Below are 19,944 nucleotides of genomic sequence, written 5' to 3' on the forward strand. Positions count from 1 at the left end.
TTGTTACTTGTGAGGTCTTTGAGAAAGTGTTTCAACTAGAAATATGGCAGCTACACTATTAGACTGAGAGTTTGAATTGGGTTAGCTATGCATTACTTATATTTTTATGTTTCATGTCTAAATTGGAGTTAGACATTATATAGTGACAGACTCTTGGGGGAAAATCCATATAGTGACTGTAGACGAAAGGGCTTTAGTTCATCACCCATGCAGGAAAACATGTCTATAACTTAACAGTGAGCAGGAAGCCAGTGGACTTTCTATGCTGAGACAGATATTTAGTATTATCACCTTTCTAACAGTATCAGAAAAAAAAAACCTCATAACTAAAATAAATGGACATTTCAGAGAGTACATTAAGTGAGAGAAGAAATTTTTACCTAACGATACCTTCATAGGACATTGAAGAAAATGAAGATATTCTATATGTATAAATAGAAAATTGAAAAATAAAGTTTTAAGTACAGAATGTGAGTATGGGTTACAAAATTTTTCTCAATGTTCAATTTTCACAAAAACAATTTGTTACTGTGCATGAGAGAGAAAGTTTTCTCCCATTATTAAACACACTCTTAACAGCAGACACCACAGATCTCAAACTTTTCCCATCCTTTAAAAATAGATCTAGACTCTCAAGACACTTAGATTGCTGGTGTTCAAGTCAGTCCTACCCATGCTCTGCTATTGACAAACCATGACACTGATTCCCAGTTTTCCCAAACTCGTAAGATGGGAAATTTTCTTTACTCTGGGGTACTATAATATGAAGAGGAAGTAAAACTAAAATTTGAGTAATAAAATCCCTGAATGTGAAATAAATAGATCTCCATACGGAAGGATTGTAAAGATGAAGAAAGAGAAGTATCCCAGGTAGTAAAGCTTTGTGATTATAAACAAATAAACCTTACACATTACATAGGAAACCATGTCAAGATTTGGTTAGGTAAGATTAAGATAATTAGAGCATAAAACTGCCCAAATTCAACCCACAAGACAATTAAATATGAAATGGAGATTCCTACCCCAGATAAGTGATTTGTTAAGAAACACTGAAACCCAAAGTGAAAATAAGTTAATGAAATGAAAACTCACCTTTAAAACAGTATCTGAGTCAAATGGACCCTCACCATCACCGTGATTTGTATTTGGTACCCAAGAGGCATCTTCGCAGAGGAGATCCTGAGGGGGAGCCACTCCCGGGGTCACGTTGAGAAAATTAAACTCTGTCTTAGCCGACTGTGAAGCAACGCACAGATTGTAGGAATAGGGCAAAGTTCCCTCACTGTAATTGGGGAGAATCCCAGGTCCAGACTTAGAACTGAGACCAGGCTGAAAGCAGCCCCAAGCGGCAGCACTGGAGGAGCGTCGCAAGCGTAGGGCAACCGCTAGAATCACAGCCAGGAGGAAGAGCACGGAGATCAAGGCCAGCGCTACCACCAGATAAAACTGCAGCTCAGCCTGGGGATCAGAGGGTGTAGGACGTTCGCTGAGATCTGGCAGAGCCTCTTGTAGGCTGTCAGCGAAGACCAGGAGTAGCGTGGCTGTGGCCGACAGGGGCGGCTGTCCCCCATCACGCACAGCGACCAGCAGGCGCTGGCGGGCCGCGTCCTTGTCGCCCAAAGCACGCGCTGTGCGCACCTCACCCGTGCGCAGCCCCAGGCTGAACAGTCCTGGCTCGCTGGCCTGCAGCACGTGGTAGGACAGCCACGCATTGTGTCCCGAGTCCGCGTCCACCGCCACCACCTTGGTGACCAGGTAGCCGGGCTGGGCGCCGCGCGGCACCGTGTCGAAGAGCGCAGAGCCGTCGGCACCCAGCGCCGGGTACAGCACCCTTGGCGCGTTGTCGTTGCGGTCGTCCACCAACACTCGCAGGCTGACGTTGGCGCTGAGCGCGGGCGAGCCCTGGTCGCGGGCCTGCAGCGTCAGCTCAAAGGCGCGCAGTTGCTCGTGGTCGAAGGCGCGCTGCGCGAACACCACCCCGCTCTGCGCGCTCACGGACACATAAGACGACAGTGCTCGTTGCTCCAGGTCGCTCGCTACAATGGAATAGGAGACGTGGCCATTGGGTCCCAGGTCAGGGTCGGAGGCGCTGACCTGCGCTATGGAGGCACCGGGCGGGTTGTTTTCTGGCACACGGACCAGGTAGGCGGACTGTTGGAAAACGGGAGCGTTGTCGTTGACGTCGGTGATGTGCAGGGTGATGGTGGTGCTGGTGGAGAGGGGCGGCTTACCTCTGTCAGTGGCTATTATAGTGACGTTGTATTCCGGAATCTCCTCCCTGTTCAGAGCCCCATCGGTTACAAGCTTGTAATAGTTCTTTGAGTAAGATTTCAGTGTAAACTCTGTCTTTCCCAATATGTGGCAGTAAACTTCTCCATTTTCTCCAGAGTCTCTATCTCTTGTTTTTATCAGGGCAATCACTGTTCCTGGAGGTGAATCCTCTGGAAGCGGAGTAAACACTGAGGTTACAATCACTTCAGGTGCACAGTCGTTCTCATCGAGAATTTCCACTTGGATACTGCAGTGGGCTGCTAGATCTCCGGGATCTTTTGCTTCTATACCGAGAGTGTAACTATTAGCAACTTCAAAATCAAAATTATCCTTTGTTGTGATTTCTCCTGTTCTTTTATCTAAATTAAAAAACCGTTCCACTTGTTCATCCAGATTATGAAATGAGTAGGTGACCTCCGAGTTAATGCCCTCGTCCTGGTCTGTGGCTATCACTCTAAGCATGGAGAAGCCTGGGTGCACACCCTCCTGCAGGCTGACCCTGTACACATCCTGGCTGAACACAGGGGGGTTATCGTTGGCATCTGTGACTTGAATTTGGATCTGGGTGGTGCCACTTTTGGGTGGATCTCCACCGTCCACAGCTGTCAGGATCAGTTGATGGGAATTCTGCTCTTCTCTGTCCAGGGAATGTTTCAGAATCAACTCAGGATATTTACGTCCATCTGGGGTCTGTTTCTCCGTGAGATCAAAGTACTCATTGTCAGTTAGGTGGTATCTTTGCAGTGAATTAGGACCAGCATCGGAATCCAGAGCCTGGTCTAGTGGAAAAGTTTTACCTGGCTTTGTGGATTCTACAATTTTCAAATCAAATATTTTCTGTTTGAATAATGGAGTATTGTCATTTATATCCTGAACTACTACTGCTATTTGGAAAATATTTAATGGATTTTCAGCGACAGCATCAAAATCCAGAATACACACAGGCTTCTTCCCGCAAATCTGTTCTCGGTCTATTCTGTTGCTCACAAGTAAGTCCCCGCTGTCAGGGTCTACAGTGAAATATTCCTTCTCCCCGCTAACCCGCAGCTTCCGGACAGGCAAGTCCCGGACACTGAGCCCCAGATCCTTGGCGAGGTTACCTACCACTGAGTTCCTGGCCAGCTCCTCGGGAATTGAATAGAGGATTTGGTCCGGGAGAGCCCCGCGGAACAAAGACAGCAGAAAGGGCAACAATACTTGCCGCCACCGCGCTGGGCTGCTCCTCCCTGCGCTCGGCTTCATCCTCTGTCTCCCTCTGCTACTGGTCGATGTGGAGGCGGGAGGGAGGAATAAGCCCTCCGTGGGTGGCAAAATCCAGGGTTGGGGTAGTTTTTTTGCTTTTGTTTTCTGTAACCGAATCTGTACCGGCCTCTCCAGAGCGGTTGGCTTGAGCAGGAAGTGACCCTCTGAGAGGCTTCCAAATGCGTCTCAGATATCTTCTCGCTCTTCTTTTGACCTACAGCGACGCCCAGAGGTTTGCCCGTGAAACTGCTCCAATGGCTTGCAGGTATTTTGCAAAAGAACATTTTTCCCCCCTCTTTTGGATTTGTACTTATTTATTTTTAAATAGGTGTACATTCACACAGTTAAGCATATTCCATTGGCCTTTCCTCTTTGCTTTTTTGGTGTACTACTCCTGAGATAGGTTTTGTATAGTGAAGCAGAATTTTATAAATGTTCTCCCCTGCTTTTATACATATATAGAAGTATATATATGTATACCATGTTCTGCAGCTTGCTTTGTTCACCTTTACCTTTATATCTTGAAGATCTTTTCATATCGGTACATCAAGAGGTTTTCCATTTATTTTTTATAGTTATGTAGTAGCCCACCATACGGTTGTACAATAATTTACTTAACTAAAAATAATATTTTCTAAAAGCAATCCATTACCCATTCAAACAAAATTACATTTTCCACGTGCTATTAGGTGATAAATTATGTATGTTGCTCTCCTAGTCATTTAAAATATGTATCATTCTGATTCTGGAGTGTATTCCTAATACCACCATCCAAATATGTTTGACACAGTTTGAGGTCAATTGATATTTCCAAATTATATTTTAAAGCTTCGATATTGTATATAATTTCTCCTCAGATATGATTTATTTCCCAATATTCATTTGTTACTCCCTCTTTCCTCTTTCCATGCCAGCTGACTGTATCATGTCACATTTTTATTTATCCTATGTATTGTATCATAACTTCCCATGAAGACAAAAGCACCTAAAAACTGCAACTCTCATTCTTAAGTTCAATTCAGGCATAGCTCACAATCTATTGCTACAATTTCTAGGTGTCCAAATGTCACTAATGTGTGTAGTCTTAGACCTTCATGAATTCTGAATTAACAGAGCTAAATGAAGAAATAAGGAACAAAAGTTGCATATCTCTTGCACACAAAATATTTTCCCCTCTATTAGATCATTTCAGAGCTACAAAATGACAGAGCCACCCGAGAGCAATTTGCAGGAACAGGGATAAGGCCTGCTTCTAAGTAGCATGAATTATATCAGTCCAGAATTCAAGTTATCCAACCTTTATAAGAGATTCTCATGATGAAAAAGGAAAGATTTTTCAAAGTTATGTTTCTTTAGAAATAGAGAATGGTCTCATAGTGATGTCATAATAGGTAATTTAGATATTATTAAAATTACTCCTACAACCTAATGAAATGAGTGTAATAAAACAGGCAACCATAGAAGGGCACCAAAGGAATCACACATAGTCACTGATGATGCATCTCACAAAGTGCAACAACAAAATATTTAAAACATACCAGTCCAATTGAGAAATTATCACTGTTAAAGTTATATCTAAGTGTTAAATATTTTCCCAGTATTTATAAGGTCCATTGTTTACTTACAATGGAAATACCCTTTCAAGTAAAAAATAAGTAAACTTCAAGCAAAATGTGCTGGATGTAAAAAGAGGAAAATTGTTAAAAAGATGAAAGTTAAAAATTATCTAGTCCAGATTCAACAATAGCTTCACAAGAGAGAAAGCTCTAATATGAATTTTCACAATTGCCTTGTATTTTGTACTTTGATACCTTCAGTGAGACCTACAGGAAAATGGCATTTAAAGCAGTGATTTGGTTAAAGATATTAAATTAAGAAGTTGTGGCTGAGCCCTGGGAAGCATTGCCCCATAAATGAAATGTTGCGGTTAGATGCACTAACCAACCTCTCTCCCCATCTACATCTCCTTCCCTTCTCCCTCCCCCATCCCACCTCTCTTCCTTCCTTTGTCTCTAAATGCAATGAGAAAATGTCCTTGGAAGAGGATTGAAAACTTTTTAAAAAAGAAATTGTTGCTGAAACTATTACTGTATAAAGACTACAATGGATAAGTAAAGAACAAATCCCTTTTAGGTACGGTAACCATTATTGATCATTATTGAAGGGTTATCTGCCCCTCCCCTTTAAAGCACTAGAATACTGAAAAGAAGTGCCTTCATACAATTTTGGTACACATCTTACACAACTGGAGCTTACGCAAGACACAGGTGTCAGCCCATGTTTCAGTGTGGCAAGACCGACTCACCTGATGAAGACTGGGGTCTCCTTTTGTTTCAAGTAAATCCTGAGTTATCAAAAGAGGTTCGCTTTTCTCACAGCTCTCCTGGCTGATGAGCGTGTCTGCGTAGTTGGGCTGCGGGAAGATCAGGTGACTCTTGCCTGAGTCCGCAGTGAGGGAGACCTCATGAGAATAGGTCTGCAGGAAAGCCCGAAACCCATCCACACCCACAAAGTTCGAGGCGGGCACGCTGGTCACTCCTGAAGCCTGGAGCAGACGTGACTTATGCCAGCGCCTCAGCCTGAGTGTCAGCAGCACAATAACAAAGGCGAGGAAGATGCAAGATACAGCAGCCACTGCCACCACCAGGTACAGCGTGAGGTCTGAGGCCTCTGGGGTCGAAGGGATATCCAGACTGCCCAAGTCAGCCAACACTTCTGGGATGCTGTCAGCCACAGCCACGGTGAGCGTCACAGTGGCTGAGAGAGGGGGCTGGCCGTGGTCTTGAACAGCTACCACCAGGCTCTGCTTGAGCGCATCTCTGTCCAGCAGGGCCCGCGCAGTGCGCACCTCGCCCGTGTGCAGCCCCACCATGAAAAGCCCTGGCTCGCTGGCCTTCAGCAAGCGGTAGGACAGCCAGGCATTCTGCCCTGAGTCTCTGTCCACTGCCACGACCTTTGTCACCAGATATCCAGGTTCTGCTGAGCGGGGTGCCAGCTCCACACCAGTGGAACCATCAGTGGGGAGAGAGGGGTACAGAATTTCAGGTGCATTGTCATTCTGATCCAGAACAAACAGGCTTAGAGACATGTTGCTGCTGAGTGGAGGATCCCCGCTGTCACTGGCTGTCACCAGTAGCTGCAGGTCTCTAACCTGCTCATAGTCAAAGGAGCGTAGCGCATAGAGGACACCAGTGTCAGAGTTGATAGAGACATAGGAGGAGAGAGGCTCCCCTTGGAGCGTGCCTTCAGCCAAGGAGTAAGTGACCCTGGCGTTCTCAATGCTGTCAGGGTCCTGGGCAGTCATGGATAAAATGGAGGCTCCTCTGGGGTTGTTTTCAGGAAGGTAGGCAGAATAAGAAGCATGAGAAAAGGCAGGAGGGTTGTCATTGATGTCTGTCACCTTCAGTGAGATGTGAGTTTCTGTAGATAGTTGTGGAGTTCCATGGTCAGTGGCAGTGACTGTGATGTTATATTCTGAGACTTCTTCCCTATCCAGAGTTCCGTGTGTCAACAATCGATAATAATTTCCGTAGGTCTTTTCAAGTGTGAATGGCAGATTATTCGGAATAGAACATGTGACAAGGCCATTCTCTCCTGAATCACTGTCATGCACATTGAAAAGTGCAATTACTGTGCCTGGGGAAGAAGTTTCTTGGATAGAGCCGGTGAGAGATGTAACCATGACTTCTGGAGCATTGTCATTTACATCTAGAACTGTCACCAGTACCTTACTTCTGGCTCGGAGACCAGGCCCATCGTGAGCTTCTACATCTATATCATAGAATCCAGACTCCTCATAATCTAGATCTCCCAATATTGTTATATCTCCGGTCACAGGATTCAACTGGAATAGTTGTGATATTTTATCTCTTACTTTCCGGAAAGAATATGTCACTTCTCCATTGGCTCCTTCATCTGGATCATTGGCTTTTACGGTGATGATTCGGGAGCCCGCTGGCATATTCTCCTGAACACTCACGTGGTACTCGGGCTGAGTGAACAAGGGGGCATTGTCATTGGCATCCACAAGTATTACATGAATCCTGGTAGTGCCAGAGTGAACCAGGTCACCTCCATCAAAGGCGGTGAGAACCAGGAGATGAACAGCCTCTTCTTCTCGGTCCAGGGCCCGCTCCAGCACCAGCTCAGGATACTTAATCCCATCAGCTCCGTTTTGCACGTCCAAGGAGAAGTGAACATTCGAGGTGAGCTGGTAACCTTGCAGGGAGTTTACCCCTACATCTGGATCAAAAGCTTCAGGAAGAGGGAATCTTGTCCCAGGATTTTCATTTTCAGCTACTTTTATTTCCCTTTTCTCTGTCCCAAAGTTGGGAGCGTTATCATTAACATCGATTATTTCCACTTCTACTCCAAAAATCTTCACTTTATCCTCTAGGAGAACCTCCAGGCTTACTGCACACTTTGGAGCTCTATCACAGAGCTCTTCCCGGTCTATCCTCCCCGCGGTGACCAAGCTGCCGCTTCGCGGGTTCAGAGCAAATAGCTGGGTCCTACCTCTGGATACGATGCGGACTCCGCGCCCCGCCAGGTCCCAGGGCTCCAGTCCCAGGTCCTTGGCGATGTTGCCCACGAAGGAGCCTTTCTCTAGCTCCTCAGGCACCGAGTAGCGGATCTGTTCGGCCCGGATTTCCCACAGGACCCCCAGGAGAAGGCAAATCCCAACAAGCCTGCTACAGTCTGGACGATAAGGAGGAGCAGCCATTACAGCCCCGCAGCCGGGAAGCTTGCGCTAGGGCTTTCCCTCGGTGGAAATCTGAGCAGCCTCAGGATTGTCGGGGTCCAAGATAGTGTACTTTCACCGTCGGCTTTTGGAGCTTAGGGGTTCAGTTTGGAGCTTTTGTAAAGCCCCAGGGTCAGTGCTCTGTGATGCAGAAATCTTGCGGTTCGTATTTAATTCCCGGTTTTTATTTCCCCGGTTGGTGAGCAGCGACACCCAGAGTCCTAACCTGTTATTGCAAGCTATCCTTGGTAAAGCATCACCTGTGTACACCATTTCTTTTCAGTATCCTACTTCTCCCAAAAGAATAAAAGTCATACTCTTGTTTTTTATTTGCAATAAAAATAAAGTAACAATTAAAAGCTTCATGTACAACAATTCTTATAAAGTAATTAATATTTCAGAGGAAATATGGCGATTTTTTTTTGCTAAGAAAATTTTCTACCTAAGTTTTTGTATTATTTATTCTCATAATCTATTTTCAGGATAGTGTATTGTGTGAGACACACATTTATTGCCCCCTCAGGATCGAGGATGGACTTAAGTAATGGAAAAATAAGTGAAAAGCCATGTAAATCTGAACTGTAGTCCCAACCTATGCAGAAACAAGTTTCCTCACATGAATGGATCTTTTAGTATCTAGGGTGACTTTTTAGTTCCCTTGTAAGAAAATATCTACTGGTCAAGAGCTAGTCTTACCCATGTGTCAATGGAATTGGCAAATATAGTAACAGGTTTAGGAAGAGAATTTGTTCACTAATTTTCTATACAGAAGATTCTAGGCCTAGGACTATGCCTGTGATTATCATGTTCACAATGTATCCTCACACTTTAGACCACCACCCTTCATAGAGTGTGCATGCAAATAGTTTTTTAGTGTTTAATGAATGAGTTACTAATGCACTGCAAAGCCTAAAACAATGGATAAATAACTCTGACCATAAAATCTTTTTTAAAAACTAAGAAGACAGAAAAGTTAGAGTGAAGCACTATGAAGAGCAGATATTTCACTGACCTTTTTTCTTCATAAGGACACATCCAGGAGGTACTATTTTATCATTATTTCTAAGTTTATTTTAGTTTTGATTTTAGATATAACCAGTAAAAAGAAACCTTTTAGTAGTTATATATATATATATATATATATATATATATATATATGCATGTTTCATAGTTTTATTATTCAAGAAAACAGAGTAATTTATTAACCTGAGAAAACTTAGGATAAAGTAGCAAGTAGCCAGTTCTTTAGATTATTCCCCACATAATAATTAACTTCTACAAATTACTCATAAATTTTAACCAGACACAAAAGTCCATTGACTATTCATAGTTTTTAAGTCTTTAGACTTTGTTGAGTAGATTAAAGGCAGTTTTTACAATTCTCAAAAGATCCATAAATTGCCAGAGATTGGGAGGAAAAATATTCATTACATTTCTTATTATAATAGTGACAGAGTAGAACAGGTGTGAAAATAAATTATGAAGAAAGATTGAGAAAATTATTCTTAAATGAGATTATGAAGTGGGAATAAAGTTGACCAAAGGTAGTGATTCAAATGTAAAATCTGACAGTCTTTGCTACATGTGATAAGGTCAAGAAGTGCTAAGAGACTTAATGATTCAAAAGCTATATGACAAATACACATTGCAACAAAAAATAACAACTAGGATATATTTTATGTTTAACTTAGGCAGAAAGAACTGCCAATACATTTATAAAGAGTAAAGCTTGGAAAAAATAGTATCACACATCAACTAAGAAAGGGTAGTGCTATTACTAAAAGTAGTGACAACAGGAAAATCTCTCTTTAGCATGATTTGCTGACCATACAAAAGTGCCAACCCTACATACTGAGAAGTAATAATTATGTAACTGCCAAAAGTACTGAGCAATCAAGGGACCCATCTCCACCCATCCAATACCCTTCTCTCCCACTACCACTACTAGAATAATGCACAACGACCAAAACTAATTATGCACACTAAGAATAAAATACAATATATAAAATTTAAGTAAGTTTGCAGAAACTCACGTGTAAGGGAAAAGAGGAGTCCTATGCAATTTGGGGGTCTTTATTTCTGGCACATACATCCACAGAAAGATCCTCACACAGGAGATCCTGAGGGAAAGCCATTTCCAGGGTCAGGTCAGAAAAATTAAATTTCGTCTTTGCTGAATGCGAGGCAACACAGAGATTATAAGAATAAGGCAAAGTCACTTCACTGTAGTTAGGGGGAATCACGGGGCCAGACTTGGAGCACAGACCAGGCTGAAAGCAGCCCCAGGCGGTGGGGCTGGAGGAGCGTCGCAGGCGCAGGGCGACCGCCAGAACCACTGCAAGCAGGAAGAGTACGGAGATTAAGGCCAACGCCACCACCAGATAAAACTGCAGTTCAGCCTAGGGATCAGAGGGTATAGGACGTTCGATGAGATCCGGCAAGGTTTCTTGTAGGCTGTCAGCAAAGACCAGGAACAGCTTAGCGGTAGCCGAGAGGGCCGGCTGTCCCCCATCGCGCACGGCGACCAGCAGGCGCTGGCGGGCCGCGTCCTTGTCGCCCAAAGCACGCGCTGTGCGCACCTCACCCGTGCGCAGCCCCAGGCTGAACAGTCCTGGCTCGCTGGCCTGCAGCACGTGGTAGGACAGCCACGCATTGTGTCCCGAGTCCGCGTCCACCGCCACCACCTTGGTGACCAGGTAGCCGGGCTGGGCGCCGCGCGGCACCGTGTCGAAGAGCGCAGAGCCGTCGGCACCCAGCGCCGGGTACAGCACCCTTGGCGCGTTGTCGTTGCGGTCGTCCACCAACACTCGCAGGCTGACGTTGGCGCTGAGCGCGGGCGAGCCCTGGTCGCGGGCCTGCAGCGTCAGCTCGAAGGCGCGCAGTTGCTCGTGGTCGAAGGCGCGCTGCGTGAACACCACCCCGCTCTGCGCGCTCACGGACACGTAAGATGACAGAGCTCGTGGCTCCAGGTCGCTGGCCACGATAGAGTAGGAGACATGGCCGTTGGGTCCAAGGTCGGGGTCTAAGGCGCTGACCTGCGCTATGGAGGGACCCGGCAGGTTGTTTTCTGGCACGTGGACCAAGTAGGCGGACTGTTGGAAAACCGGAGTGTTATCGTTGACGCCACCGATGTGTAGGGTGATGCTTGTACTGGAGGAGAGGGACGGCTTACCCTTGTCGGAAGCTGTGATGGTGACATTGTACTCTGCTATCTGCTCATGGTCTAAAGCACTGTCAATAATCAGCTTGTAATAATTCTTGGAGGTGGATTCTAATTTGAAGGGTACTTCTTCCTGAATATTGCACGTCACCAGACCATTTTGCCCAGAATCCTGGTCTTGCACTTTAATGAGGGCTATTATGGTTCCAAGGTCTGAGTTTTCAGGAATCTTGTTAGAAAATGACATGAATATCACCTCTGGAGCATTGTCATTCTCATCGACAATTTCAATATAAACATTGCAGTGAGCTGTGTGTACTCCTCCATCCTTTGCTTCTATAGCCAACATATGCATACTTGTCTCTTCGAAGTCCAATGTACCATTGGTTGTGATGTCACCCGTATTTGGATTGAGGTGGAAGAGGAGGCTGGTGCTTGTTGGAGCATTGAGGAAGGCATAGGTGATCTGTGCATTAACACCCTCATCCTTGTCGGTGGCCTTCACGCACAGCACAGAGGTTCCCCACGGCAAATTTTCTTGGAGTTTAATTCTGTATGTGTCCTGGCTGAACACTGGAGCATTATCATTGGCATCGGTGACCTGGATTTTGATCTGGGTGGTGCCACTTAGAGGAGGGTCCCCACCATCCATGGCAGTCAGGATTAAGCGGTGGGAGCTCTGCTGTTCTCTGTCCAGAGATTTTTTCAGCAGTAATTCTGGGTATTTACTTCCATCAGGACTTTCATTGACAGAGAGAAGTGGTCATTGGGGTTGATGGCGTAAACCCTCAGTGAGTTATTTTCTACATCTTCATTCTGTGCAGAATCCAGTGGGAATTTTACCCCTGGTAATGCTGACTCACAGATTTCTTAAGTCAATGCCTTTTGCAATGAAATGTGGTGCATTGTCATTAATATCTTGGATTGCAACTAAAACCTGGAACACATTCATTGGATTTTCAGCAACAATTTCAAATTCTAGTACACACTTAGATTTTCTCCCACAAATCTTCTCCCTATCTATCCTACCGCTCACTAACAAATCCCCACTCTCCATACTCACATTGAAAAATTCCTCTGCACTAACCCACAGTTTTCGAGCGGGCAACTCCTGGACACTGAGCCTCAGATCCTTGGTGAGGTTCCCCATCCTCGATCCCTTGGCCAATTCCTCTGGAATCACATACTGTATCTGCTGGGAGATGGCGCCACACAACAAAGAGAGCAGGAAGACAAAGAGTACCTGTTTTTTCATCATTTCAGCTTGTCTGGAACTTCTTTGCATTTCTTGAATTCAGAGCAGAAGCTTCTTTTCAAGATGTCTCTGGGATGCTTAAGAAGTCAATGACAGCACCCTGGACATTTGGGACTTGATGGTAGGACTTGGTAGGCACTTGTGGATGCACAGAAGCCATGTCAGTGGTGTCCTGCTGTGCGCATGACAAAGCTGGAAAGCCTCTGCCACAAGCTCCTGCAGAACTGAGAATCCCTTTCTTCCCTTTGGTCAACAGTGGCGCCCAGACGTTGTCTGGGAAAACTGCATATTGCCTAGGTATTTATCCTCAAAGTGTAAGCTCTTGAAGCTATGTATTTTGTCTTTTTATTTGTTGGAAAGAACCAAACATTCAAGTTTTCCCTTTAAATGCAATATTTTCTAGTTTTTTGTCATCTCATAAGCATTGCCACCATTTTACATGATTATTTTTTCATCAAAATATTTCATAAGACATACACCCATTGTTTTTTTTTCCTTCAGTTTTGGGGAAAAATACCTTCAGTGATTTCATTGTATTTATAAAATTGGTTTGATAGTATGCATATAACCAAATAAGTTACTTTTTATCCACACTTTAGTGGACTATGATCCTTGCATTCTTGTAAATCCATAACTTTCCTTATTTAGTATTTTCACTCTCTCCATATATCTTACCAATTCAGTAGTAATACTTTTCAAAGATATAGTCTTTGCAAAAAAAGTGAGTCAAGGCCCTAGGCTTATTTTTAATATATTGCTCATCTTTTAAAAAGATAATCTTCCTGTACAGCAGGAAGGGACCAATTTAGTATTTGGGCACACACACATGCATCTTTAAAGCTGAATCTTGTGCAAGCCATATTTATTTTTAGGAAACCAGTGTTGCTTTCTTGTTTGAATGTGTATATAATACTCCAAAATGCCAATTTTCAGCTTCAGCCAATGTATATAATTAATAAGTAAAGTGAGTTTGGCTTGATCACTAGTTTTAATCTTGGAGAGGCATTGAGAGTCCTTAGACACTCCATTTTAGAACTTACCTGTAATCCTTAAACTGGTCTTGGGTAACTAAAACAAACCAATGCACTACCAAATAGATACCAACTCAACAATATGTTCCACGATTTTGCAGTGCTGACCCATACTCATCGTACACTCCAGTCAAAACGAACCGCTACCTGTTTTCCTAAGACATCCTTTCCCTTGTTTTCTCTACTTCATGCCTTTGTACTTTCTCTTCCTTTTATTAGAATCCTTCCTCCCTTTCTCTTGTAATGAATTCTTGCTTATCCTTAAAAATATATTTTTTAGTGAATCTAGGATGTCTGCAACCTTTCATTCTATCTGCATCTTTACAACATATATGCAGGTGATGTTTTATATGGGATTCTTAGAAAATTCTCTTTGAACATCCAAAGTTCTCCTGGTACTAGCCACTTAACAAATTTTTTCTCCTTACAAGGAAAGCGATGTTAATATTATAAAGATTTTTCCATAAAAGATACTCCAAAGGTTATGTGCCTTTTTTCCATGATGTATTTGCATGCTTGAGTAAGAATACACCCTTCTCTGCTTTCAGTTATCTTGTTCAGGCTCTGTTGGCACACACTTTTCAATGTACCTCTACCTAATGTATTAAGGAAAACATTTGTTCCTTTGAGATCTAATGAAATAAAATATGTTTCACTAACTTTGAATGAATCTCTGATGTGACTTTTGGGTAAAAGTAATTTTATAGATTTCAAAGTGGACCAACAATATCTGGCCTAAGAAAGTTGTAAGACTACTGTTTCATTATTGCAGCCTGTGGTCTGGAAATCTCTCGCAAAGGCCGAGACATATCTCCTTAAATATTTTTCCTTCTCAAAGGGTGAGAGATACCACTCCAAGGCTCATAACAGTGTAGGCAATTGATTTCACTTTCAAGCAAACAGCTTAAATCAATAAGAATACACACACAGTTATACACAATAGGGACTACAGGCCAAGTAAAAACAATTTAACCAACTGCATTTTGTACTCTACAATTCTTATGACTTTGAGAAGAAGAGTGGCCTCGCTTGAAAGGAGTTAAGCATAATTTTATGGGAGTCTAAACTAACTAACTAACTATATATATTCACTCATTTGTATCAGTCAGGATAGGTTAGGTAGGCTGGAGTGACAAACTTCAAGCCACAGGGATTTAAAATGAAAGAGGTCTATTTGTCACAAGTATAGGTCATGTTGGGTAAACCACAGGGGTCTTTTCTCATTGTAGCTTTTCAAGGACTCAGGTAGAGAAGCAGTCACAATTTCAAAGAGTTATCTTAGGGATCTGGAAATTCTCACAAGGGAAACTAGAGCTTCCTCCAAAAAAGAGACACACCTACTTTGATATAATATCTTGGCCAGAACTAGTCACTTAGGCCCACTCAGCTACACCAGGGCAGGAAGTGCAGCCCTACTATAGACCTAAAGGGAGAGAGGAACAAATATTTAAACAACAGGGCTAAGTTTTATAATAACCACACTGGTATAATTATTTCTTATAATATTCAAAAAATGAAATAAACTCACCTGAAGTAGCTTGGGGTCTTCTTTTGCTTCCAGGAAATCTTGGGCTGCCAGGAGAGGCTCACTTTTCTCACAGCTCTCCTGGCTGATGAGCGTGTCCGCGTAGTTGGGCTGTGGGAAGATCAAGTGACTCTTCCCAGAGTCCGCAGTGAGGGACACCTCATGGGAATAGGTCTGCAGGAAAGCCCGTACCCCTTCCACACCCACAAAGTGCGAGGGGGGTACACCCACCAATCCAGCTTCTGAAGCCTGGAGCAGATGTGACTTGCGCCAGCGCCGCAGTCTGAGTGCCAGCAACACAATGACAAAAGTGAGGAAGAGGCAGGAGACTGAGGCCACAGCCACCACCAGGTACAACGTGAGGTCTGAGGTCTCTGGGGTCAAAGGGATCTCAAGACTGCCCAAGTCAGCCAACACTTCTGGGATGCTGTCAGCCACAGCCACAGTAAGTGTAATGGTGGCAGAGAGAGGGGGCTGGCCGTGGTCCTGAACAGCCACTACCAGGCTCTGCTTGAGCGCATCTCTGTCCAGCAGGGCCCGCGCAGTGCGCACCTCGCCCGTGTGCAGCCCCACCACGAAGAGCCCTGGCTCGCTGGCCTTGAGCAGGCGGTAGGACAGCCAGGCGTTCTGTCCCGAGTCTCTGTCCACTGCCACCACCTTGGTCACCAGATAGCCAGGCTCTGCAGAACGGGGCGCCAATTCCACACCAGTGGAACCATCTGTGGGGAGGGTGGGGTAAAGGATTTCAGGCACATTGTCATTCTGGTCCAGCACAAACAGGCTTAGAGACACATTGCTGCTGAGAGGCGGGTCCCCACTGTCGCTGGCTGTCACCAGTAGCTTCAGGTCTCTAACCTGCTCATAGTCGAAGGATCGAAGAGCATAGAGGACTCCTGTTTCAGAGTTGATGGAGATATAAGTGGAGAGAGGTGCCCCCTGGAAGGTGTACTCAGTCAGTGCATAAGTGATGTGGGCATTCTCGATACTGTCAGGGTCCTGGGCGGTAACAGAAAAGATGGAGGTTCCCCTGGGGTTGTTTTCTGGAATATAGGCAGAGTAGGAGGCATGAGTGAAGGCAGGTGGGTTGTCATTGATGTCTGCCACGTGCAGGGTGATGTGAGTATATGTAGACAGTGGTGGACTTCCCCCATCTGTTGCTCTCAGAGTGATGTTATATTCAGAAATCTGTTCCCGGTCCAGGGATCTGGTTGTCACTAAGCGGTAATATTGGTCTATTGATTTTTCCAAATTAAATGGCATATTTCCCAGGACAAAAACTGTGACTTGCCCATTTTGCCCAGAATCCCGGTCATGTACATTGACAAGGGCAATTTCTTTTCCAGCAGTTGCCTCTTCTGAGATTGATCCTGTGAAAGAAGTGATTGTAATTTCTGGGGCATTGTCATTCATATCCAGAACTGTTACTAGAATCTTAGCTTTCGAGAGGAGACCTGGTCCATCTTGTGCTTCAATTTTAACTTCATAGAACATAGCATCCTCATAATCTAGACTTTTTAATATGGATATATCTCCAGTGACTGAGTTGAGATAAAAAATCTGAGCAATTTTCCCAGGCATTTTATCTAGTATATAGGACACTTGAGCATTGAATCCCTCATCAGGGTCAGTGGCATTCACAGTGAGCAGCCGGGTCCCCTCTGGCAAGTTCTCCTGAACACTTACTCGATACTCAGGCTGAGTAAATACTGGTGGGTTGTCATTCGCATCCAGAACTATCACTTGGATGCACAAGTTGCCAGAGTGAACAGGGTCCCCACCATCAGAAGCAATGAGGACAAGTTGGTGAACTTTCTTTTCCTCACGGTCCAGAGACCGCTCTAGCACCAGCTCTGGGTACTTGGTCCCATCAGAGACAACCTTCACAGCCAGGGAGAAGTAGTCATTGGGGGTGAGCTGGTAGTTTTGCAGCGAGTTCATGCCCACATCTGGGTCAAATGCAGTCTTAAGTGGAAATCGAGTTCCAGGAGCCGTTAATTCACCAATTTTTATTTCCAATTTCTCCGTTAGAAAATCAGGAGCATTATCATTAATATCTTTAATTTCTATTTCTACTTCAAAAATTTTCAATTTGTCTTCGACCAAGATGTTAAATTTTACTAGACACTGCATACTTTGAGCACAGAGCTCCTCCCGGTCTATCCTGCCCGCAGTGACCAAGCTGCCACTTCTCAAGTTCAGAGCAAAGAGCAGCTTCCTACCTCTGGAGACGATGCGAACTCCACGCTCTTCCAGCTCCAGGGGCTTCAGCCCAAGGTCCCTGGAGATGTTGCCCACAACAGAGCCTTTGTCCAACTCCTCCAGCACTGAATATCGGATCTGCCCGGATCCAGTCTTGCACAGCGTCCCCAAGAGCGCGCACAGCAGGGCCAGTCCTCCGCAGTTTCTGATCAGATAATTCGTCATTTCCCTTTTCTTGATTAAATTTTTTTTTTTTTCTGTATCCGGTTCCAATCTCCCACAACGGAATCCACTCTTATTTTCTCAGTGAGCTAAGCCCTTCATCGGCCAATTTCATCGGTCACAGAGCTGGTTGATCGACAGGGTGAGCGTAGCAGCCGGGGATCCTCTGAGTCTGATTTGCTGACTCTTTGCTTTTTAGGAACAAGGAAATGGTGGACTAGCGCTCTAGTTGCATTTTCCTCCTTGAGTGGTCAACAGCGACGCTCAGAGGCCTAACCGTTTACTGCACACTTTCAGACAAACCCAAGTTTGTATTTTTAAAGTTACCCAATATGTACACCAAATCCTTTTTATCAGAGGTAACAGGATTGGTGTTTATATCACATAACTGAAATGCTTTATATTAAAGGATGTGACTTCAAGTTATTTCCTCCAAAAGCCACACACTAACCTTAATGCCACCAATATTGCTTCAAACATGCTGGAGTTACTCTCGAAATTATCAAAGTTTAAGAACCACATAGAAACATCAGTCATAATTATACATTATGCCTCTTGATGTTTGTTCCTGACAGCCTGACATCTTAGTTTTAATATTTTTATTTAACCAATTCATTAAACAAACATATAATTGGGTGTCAGACAATATCTGAGGATTTCAAATGAACAATATGGACAAGCCACTTCCTTCACAGAGATTATGAGGATATAAATGCAAACAAGGAATGAGAGCAAATTGTCATTCTGGCCTTGGAGTTTAGCAAAGGCTTTTCTAAGAAACATGAGAGGAGTGGACCAGGGAAAAGGCCTGGAAGTGAGAGAACAGCATGGCAATACCTCAGTGTGAGTGAGAAATCATAGAACTTCAGGGTACTGAAAGGAGTTCACCTTGCTTAAGTTTAGAGTGTGAGGAGGGTTTTTAAAAACCCAAACTGAAACTAATAGAGATAAGCATTTGCTTTATGCCCCAGAAGCCCCCTTTTTTTGTATTTGTTTTCCTTTCTAAGCACAAAATAGGAATACTATACAGTTGTCATTTAAATTATGATGCATCATATACCCATGTATAGGGCATTTATTCTTGTGAAGTTACTGTAATACACATTAAAAGAAACTATCTTTAATTTTCCTCAGTTCATAATTTATTAATTACTTACAAGATGTTATAAGATATTATTCCACAGTGAGCTCCAATTTTATCTCATAGGGAATTATATAATAGTAATAAACACAAGGAAATACATTGTCTTGGGTCAATTTTCCCTCAGATGCCTTTAAATAATCACAGCACATTGAAAGATGATGATGCCATTAAATACAACACTTAGTACATGATTACTTCTAAATAAAAAAGAAACAATCCCAGTTACATAGATTATTAGTATATTCTTTGTAATCTGTTATTAAATACATGACTAACATACTAAAAACCAACACAGGAAGAAGAGTAGGGGAGGAAAGCTGTGGTTGTGAGGGGAACCGAGGTGGGGTGAAGGATTAGAAATGTTTTGGGTTTTTTTCATTGGGGTTTTTAGCTACTGTATCCTCCCCTGTGTCTTACCAGGGCCCCAAACACAGACTCCATGCTAAGAGAAAAAAGAGATTTATAAAGAGGGTTTTAGGGGCAATTGTTGACAAAGTCTCTAAATCTCTTGAGAATATATATTATGTTTAAAGGTAAAAAGGCAATATGGTTATCAGATACAAAAAAAATAGCATCAAAGAGAAACATGTTAACTATTACATTACCAATTTATTATAGAGGAAACAATAATTCAATCACTTCTTCAAGAAACACATAGCTACTGTAGAGGCAAATGATATTTTTTTAACTAAGCAGAGATACCATGAAATATCTTCCTGAAACATAGTGAAGTGTATGTATTTCTAAGTTTCCATCTTTCAAATAGGAAAGGCCATGCAAATCAAGTAAAATGAAGAACCTCATTGCCAAGCTGAGGGAAAAATAAGGTTGAGTGAGAGGAAACTAACCAAATCAAGTGTTTCATTATTCATAAACAAAACCAAATATAAACCATAAAAGCCTTAAATTTTAAAGCACTTGAGTAAACATAATATCAACCTTCATATTTTTAAGATAGAAAGAATTGTTGATCCAGGTAGATGAGGTGATTCGGCCAAGGATGAAAAGGAAAGTAAGAAATCAGATACCCCAGTTTCCAATGCTCTTTTGATGACTTAAATACCGTTCACCTACTAACTCCTGATTTATACTTAGGACACAGTGATTCTGGCCCTTCTTCCCCCTTACAATGTGTGAACACTTACAAGCAATGA

The 19,944-nt window shown here is 43.4% G+C and overlaps 3 protein-coding genes across 6 annotated transcripts in view; all 3 read right to left on the reverse strand.

Moving 5' to 3' along the window:
- Positions 1-19,944, reverse strand: part of LOC150000631 (protocadherin gamma-C4) — a 160,099-nt gene that overhangs the window by 124,161 nt on the left and 15,994 nt on the right. Inside the window, exon 1 of one of the 4 annotated variants that reach the window (XM_090288146.1) lies at positions 15,229-17,649. The exons of 2 other annotated variants lie outside the window; for them this stretch is intronic. In XM_090288146.1, the coding sequence (XP_090144272.1) occupies positions 15,229-17,649 (2,421 nt within the window). Of the gene's footprint in view, positions 1-5,818; positions 8,252-15,228; positions 17,650-19,944 lie in introns of those variants that run through there. One more of the 4 variants, XM_090288151.1, reaches the window with a different exon arrangement.
- On the reverse strand, positions 982-3,647 carry LOC150000632 (protocadherin gamma-B2-like). The gene has a single exon (XM_090288986.1). The coding sequence runs from the start codon at positions 3,511-3,513 to the stop codon at positions 982-984; it is 2,532 nt and encodes an 843-aa protein (XP_090145112.1). The 5' UTR covers positions 3,514-3,647.
- On the reverse strand, positions 10,264-12,726 carry LOC150000633 (protocadherin gamma-B1-like). Its single transcript, XM_090288987.1, is given in 3 exon segments — positions 10,264-12,164; positions 12,167-12,284; positions 12,286-12,726. Coding segments are annotated over 3 exon segments (2,433 nt in total). The 5' UTR covers positions 12,700-12,726.

The sequence above is a fragment of the Furipterus horrens genome, unplaced genomic scaffold, assembly GCF_987537825.1.
Source record: "Furipterus horrens unplaced genomic scaffold, mFurHor1.1.pri manual_scaffold_10, whole genome shotgun sequence".
Lineage (NCBI taxonomy): Eukaryota > Metazoa > Chordata > Mammalia > Chiroptera > Furipteridae > Furipterus > Furipterus horrens.